General features: G+C 30.1%; 1 protein-coding gene across 1 annotated transcript in view; it reads left to right on the top strand.

The window, feature by feature from the left end:
- The first annotated feature begins 1,120 nt into the window (after window positions 1-1,120).
- The window catches only part of LOC106682013 (pikachurin), a 60,419-nt gene continuing 55,160 nt past the window's right edge, over window positions 1,121-6,379 (top strand). Inside the window, exons 1-5 of the mRNA XM_067045354.1 lie at window positions 1,121-1,233; window positions 2,626-2,898; window positions 3,282-3,483; window positions 3,795-3,939; window positions 5,904-6,093. Of these exons, the coding sequence (XP_066901455.1) occupies window positions 1,173-1,233; window positions 2,626-2,898; window positions 3,282-3,483; window positions 3,795-3,939; window positions 5,904-6,093 (871 nt within the window). The 5' untranslated portion in view covers window positions 1,121-1,172. The remainder of the gene's footprint in view (window positions 1,234-2,625; window positions 2,899-3,281; window positions 3,484-3,794; window positions 3,940-5,903; window positions 6,094-6,379) is intronic.

The following is a 6,379-nucleotide window of genomic DNA, read 5'->3' as shown; positions in this document are numbered from 1 at the left end:
TACTACATGATATTAAAATTCCTACTACAGCTAGAACCTTTACATGATATTAAAATGACTAAATAATATGAAGAAACACGTTTTTGAAAAATGGTACTTTAACTTGAAGTGCAATTTTACCAAAGAAAATACCTTTTGATGTTGACTACATTTTCACTTTATAATCTTAACTTCTTACCTTCAAATAACAACGGGGAATAAGTTTTTCTAAAAGTGATGTTTTAAAACTATAAAAAACTACACAACAAGCGTTTTGATTGCACTTTTTTAGCAAAGCGTCACCGCCATGAAAAAATGACTGAACAAATCCTGAAGTTTTTTATGCTGGCCGTTATAAAAAAAAAAAAAATTTCTAAAATATAATATGATTAAAATATAAAAGATACTTTTGATTATTAATTTTTAAATTATGTAAAATATATAAAAATATATGTATCAATTTTGTATGAATAATAATTACAATGTATATACATGTGCACGGAGGCTATTACTTACTCTCAACTTTAGATTTTACATTCATTCTGGAGATTGTTGTGCCACTTTATTTACTCAATTTCCTTGAAAACAGCTCTAACGATTTTTGTTAAACGCAGTACGCCTATGTACTATTAAGTGGTCTTTAATATCAACTATGTCTTATCCTTCCAATTTAATTCCTTTTAATTTTTTTTTCTTGAAATAATTACATTTTTATTAGCAATGAAAAATGGAGTATAAACTATGAAAGGATTCGAGAAATAACATAAGGAGATAAGACGAAAAATATGTTTTCCAGGTTGAAAACACATTTCCAGAAATAAGAGTAGTAATGTAGACCAATTGTATACCGTTGGAAAGCCAACAATTTTAGAAAAAATCTATTTAACATATATAGTCATAGAAAGCAAGTCTGTTCTAACACGAATTTGACTGTTAACTGGCAGGCGAATGTACTGTGCGTTTTTCCATTTCACCACTCTGATAATTGTTTTCATGTAACAATAGTTATTAAACAGTTAGTTTTATAATTCAATTAGTTTAATTGTTTCAATTTAAAAGTTGAATATATTTCAATTAATTTTTATTATCTTACAAATATGAAATACTTTAAGGAACATTTCTTTTTTGTTTTAACAGGACGTTGCGGACACGAAAGTCCTTGTGAACAATTGTGTTACGAGCTCCACGATGGAATGTTTGAGTGTGATTGCAAGCAAGGATTTATTTTACACCACGATGGTTATTCTTGTGTTGGTAAGTTTAATTTATGGTTCTCCTAACTATTCCATTGACTTTTAATAAATGAAAATGAATAAATAAATTAAGAGTTCTGAACATCGCTACATCAATTTTTATAAGTTGCAGCCTTCTTCTGGCGTTTAATTTAAGGTGTTAAGATTTCATTGTTGAAATTTTTCAAACACACTTAATTTAAATGCTGAAATTACAATGCAGTTATAACTGCATCATAGTTTATTTAATATTTTTCATATATTTATCACAATTTGGCTTTATTCGCATTAATAATATGCCCCATTTTTTTCAACAGTACTTCAAGAAGGCATCTTTCATGGTTTCTAATTGAATTATTATCAAGACCACAATTTGGTCAGTACTGAAGGTATATTTGAGTTAGGTATTGGTAGGTTGAAAAAAACAGTACTTGATTACTTTTATTCCTATTCCAACGATATGATCTGTTATGTATTTCTTCTTTACAATGTCAGTCTGCATTCTCCTATAATGTGGGAGAAGATATTTTCTGTCAACGAGAGTAAGGATACACCAAGGTAAATGGAGTATTCTAGGACATCGCCATTTTCAATATACTGTTCATATTATGGTCTCACTCCATACAGTGTGCATTTATACTTGTTGCCAGACATATATTGCTTGGATGTACTGATTTTTTACCACCATATTTGAATAGTTCCCCCTGGTAATCCATATCTTCCGTTATGCATGGCTCTTGTCACATTTTTTAATGGCTTATAAGTATTTTTCTTCGAAAGGTTCATTATCGTCCGGATGTAAATCGATGCACAGGTCGTTCTTATCACCTCTATCCAGCGCATAATGGTATTTCGATTATCCAAAATGCGTCTACCCAGATTTCCACAAGCACTTGGCCGAAATACACTGATAATCAAAATTAACGCACCATTTTTCTCCTTCATTGGTTTCGTTCGACTTTATTCTTAAACATTCAAGATTAAAACGTTTTATTTTATTTTCAATGGCTACTGTCTAACATTTGAATGACACTGGACCAAGAAGAGTTCTTTGACCTTTCAGAAAAACAGAATACTAGAAGGCTAAGGCAGGTTCCGCAGGGTTCACTTACTAGGCATAATCAAGGAACTTGCCATTTTTACTCTGCATTGGTGTATGAGTCTTACTAATCCAAAATAATTCTAGCCCTAAAGAGTACATTCTATAGATAGCTAGTTATTTACCTCATTGAAGCTGCAATTGAGTGTTTGGTGTAGCCAGGTTTAAGTCTGGATTTTAATCCATTCTAACACATCATGAACAAGAACGAATACAATTTCAAGCTTAAGTAAAAAGTAAAACTAATGATAATAATAACCAATTATAGAATTTTGAAAATATAAAGGAATAAAAACTTTTTTTTATTTTTTTTAGAACTTAATACCACAATGGAACCAGAGAGAGAAGAACTTGAAATGGGGGAAGATGTTCTTTATCAAAAAGATGCTTCATTTTCAGCTGAACTAATTTTGGGTACAAGTCAGAGTCCAGACCTTGAACAAAAATATCCAGAAACAACAGCTCGTCCTACAGGAGCGACTGAAAGTTTAATTGAGCCTTGCCTTGATTGCGGACAAGGGCTCTGTCTAACAGAACCTCCACGGTGCCAGTGTCCACTTGGAAAAGTTGGTCCTCATTGTAAAACAGGTATATTTTAAAGTACAATCTCATTATTTTGTAAAGTTCTTATGTATAAAGAAAAAAGAACATTGACAGTATTATTAGCGCCTAGGATGGATGTTGTCAATAAATTGTGTAAGGATGTGATAAAATCCTATAGTCTGGATAACCCAGACCAACGCTAGGAGTGTTGGCCACTTGTTGAGCATTATAAAATATCACAAAGCATGTGAGATAAATTAATTTTAGCCAAGAGTTGGCGCTCATGATGTAATTTCCTAAGGGCACTGAATGTCCCAGGCCAACACCCATCTATGTTTTCATGTCTGTTTAACTAAATAAGAGCTTCTTAAGTGTCCTTTAGTTTTTATCACATATACTATGATTTTAAGAAAGTGTTTTTGTTTTAGATGTGGATATTCAAATTCCTAGATTTTCAGGCCAGGGATGGCTTGCTTTCCCGGCTCTTAAAGCTGCTTATAAGCATGTTCAACTTGAAATAGAATTCAGACCTGAGGTATATGATGGAATACTATTTTTAACTGGTGAAAGAGATGATCTTGTTGGTGATTTTATGGCGCTTTTGCTACATCAAGGATTTGTTGAGTTTAGGTCTGTAAAAATGTGGTCATATCATGTAGATCTAAGCTGAAAATGTAAAAATCACCCGTGCAGGGTTTTTTTTTTTTTTTTTTTTTAAATTACAACTTTTATTGTACATTTACAAATGGTAAATCTTGAAAATGATTAAAATGATCCCTCATAGCTTTTCTTTTTGATTAGAGTTAAAATAAATTAATAAACTGAGAAACTTTTATCTATCCTTCTATAATAAACTAACTTACTTTAAAAACTAACTTGACTCAAGTCATTTCTTTAATCATAAATGGTTTAAACCATCTGTTGAATTTTTTTCATTTTAGGTTTGACTGTGGCTCTGGTGTAGGTGTAGTACGTTCCCAAGAAACTGTTGTGCTTAACCAATGGAATAGAATCACCCTTTATAGGCATCGCTGGGATGCTTGGATTCAACTTAATTCTGGAAAACATGTTCAGGGAAGATCTAAGGTAGGCTAATTTATTTTAACTTTTGATTATTTAATTTGAAAAACTTGACTATAAACTTGTTAATTTTTTTTAAAAATAATTTTGTTTAATAAATAATATTGTTAAAAAGCTGAATAAATTCTTGGAAAAATACTTTTGATTCAATAAGTTATGATTTCATTTAGGAATGGTTTTATTTGAAATAGGGGTTACAGTGTACTTTCTTTTAATTTTTTTTTTAGCCCCACGGGTGTTATGGGAGATAGGTAGCAATGATGGGTGGAATCTCTTTTACTGCATTTCAAATGCATTATTTCAAAAATATTTAAAAAATTTCACATGCTTAAGTAATTCTAATATTTTTTTTTTTTTCAACATTTTGAATTAGAATCTTTTTCTTAATTGGTCCCTTTTCTACTGGGTGTTACAATATAACCAGCCATTTTAGCCTGGGTCAGAGGTCTTGTTCTGTAACCATTTAAACTATTTACTGTCCCCTCTGTCAATAGATTCCTCCAATCGTAAAAGCCTTCTTGATAGTATCTTCACTACTTCCTCCAAAAGTCTGCTGCCTGCCATTAGATCTTCACAATATATGACATTTAAAAGTTCATTGAAATATTGGTGTTACTTGATTTTTTCAATATACATATATTATTTTTTTAAATAAGTTTATTGAACAGCACTTTTGATTATTGATCAATGTTGTTTATTTGGTTTAGCACCCTTATTAATAGTACAGCAGAAAGTACCTTTTTTTTTTTAAGCTTTTAACCCTAAAACATAAATTATTATTATTATTACAATTGTAAGTTCAGTCCGTAACTGAATGATAGAGCAATACAAATTGGTAGGGTGCTGTTATGCTCATATGTGACCAAAGAGATACTTTGAACTGATGAGAATTTCAAACTTTCATCACTGGAAACAATTTTAATAGTGTTATAGAAGTGTACTGTATTTTTCTTTTATAGAAAACATTGGTGATAAAGTCGGCAAGGCTTACTAAATATCCAATGATAGAGTGGTGTTCAATGAAACTGAACATCTTATCTATTTTGAATTTGTACAATCTGATTTTGCTGTGAATTTGTATCAATAGTAATTTGGTAAACTTTCAGAAAATATGTTCAATAAACTTATAGGTGTATAATTAAAAATTCTCCAGAGTTTTTGGTAGATATTCGGATAGCAATAAATTTTTTAAGTTTTAGAGGAAAGGTTTTCAGATTTTAGAGAAATATTGGAATCTTAAAATAAAATTGTTTTTAGTATGATATTTTTGATTACCAATAAGGAAATACCATTACCTGGGTTTTTTCAAAATTTCTTATGATTCTGTATGTTTCTTTTCTGGGGAGAGAGATGAAAAATTAAGTATTCAGTCATTTTATAATTATTAATAATATTACAGTCATTCTAGTAAATATAGCTAGAAAATTAATTAAATACTCGCAAGGAAGTTTTTATTATACCATGTAATTTATATATGTCCGATTACGGATTGATTAGTATGCTGTGTATGTAGCAACCTGATGTATTTGGGCAGCATAGATGAATAAAGTATTTCTCTCTCTCTCCAACTGTAAAAATTTTAGGGTATTAGTCCTTAGGAAAATATAATTCCTAAACGGAGAATGGTCAGCACTATACCATAGATATTCTCATTTTAAGGTTGGGTAAACTCAAGAAGTACCAGTCAAACCATGGTTTCTTACCATTTCAAAGTCTACTAATTTTCTTTCTTGACAAAATCTAATTATACCATTCCAGGAAATAGGTATCTTTAGCACAGAAAGCACTCTACTCATTGGGCTACCTCACTCTCTAAGTTTTTTATTTATTTTCTTATTTTAACCTTAACATTGATAAATTAACAGTAAATCAATAGTTTATATTTTTTATGGGAATTTCAATACTATATTAATAAGCAAATGTTATGTCATTTATTGGTACATTCATGAGCATTATATTTTTTTTTTCAGGGTCTTTTTTCACGAATGACTTTTAGAGAACCAGTTTTCATTGGAGGGCGTGGTAATACATCAGGTCTTCAAGACAAACTCCCTACTGATCATGGGTTAAAAGGTTGTGTAAGACATCTTCAGATCAATGATTATGTTTATAAATTTTCTCCTGTACCAAAAGGTGATGCAGTAAAAGGATTTGACATAGGTAACTAATTTTCATACTTGAATATTTATCATAGAAAATCATGAATAATATTCTAATTCTAATTATTTGTATTTTAGTTTATATATATATCTTAACTATTTTATATTTTTAAGATAGAAAAAACTACATAAATTTGCATTCAAGTTAACCATCCTAAGGCTGGTAAATAATTTTTGAATATATGCTTGTTGTGTAAAATAATAACTCAATTATACTTCTTGGAATAAAAAAAAATAATCAAACATTTGTTTACACATACCGCCATTTTCTTATCGAGGCACTTGTG

The sequence above is a fragment of the Halyomorpha halys genome, unplaced genomic scaffold (genome assembly GCF_000696795.3).
Source record: "Halyomorpha halys isolate HHAL.00 unplaced genomic scaffold, Hhal_1.1 Scaffold382.1, whole genome shotgun sequence".
Classification (NCBI taxonomy): Eukaryota; Metazoa; Arthropoda; class Insecta; order Hemiptera; family Pentatomidae; genus Halyomorpha; species Halyomorpha halys.
This window is presented reverse-complemented; position numbering and strand designations above follow the sequence as displayed.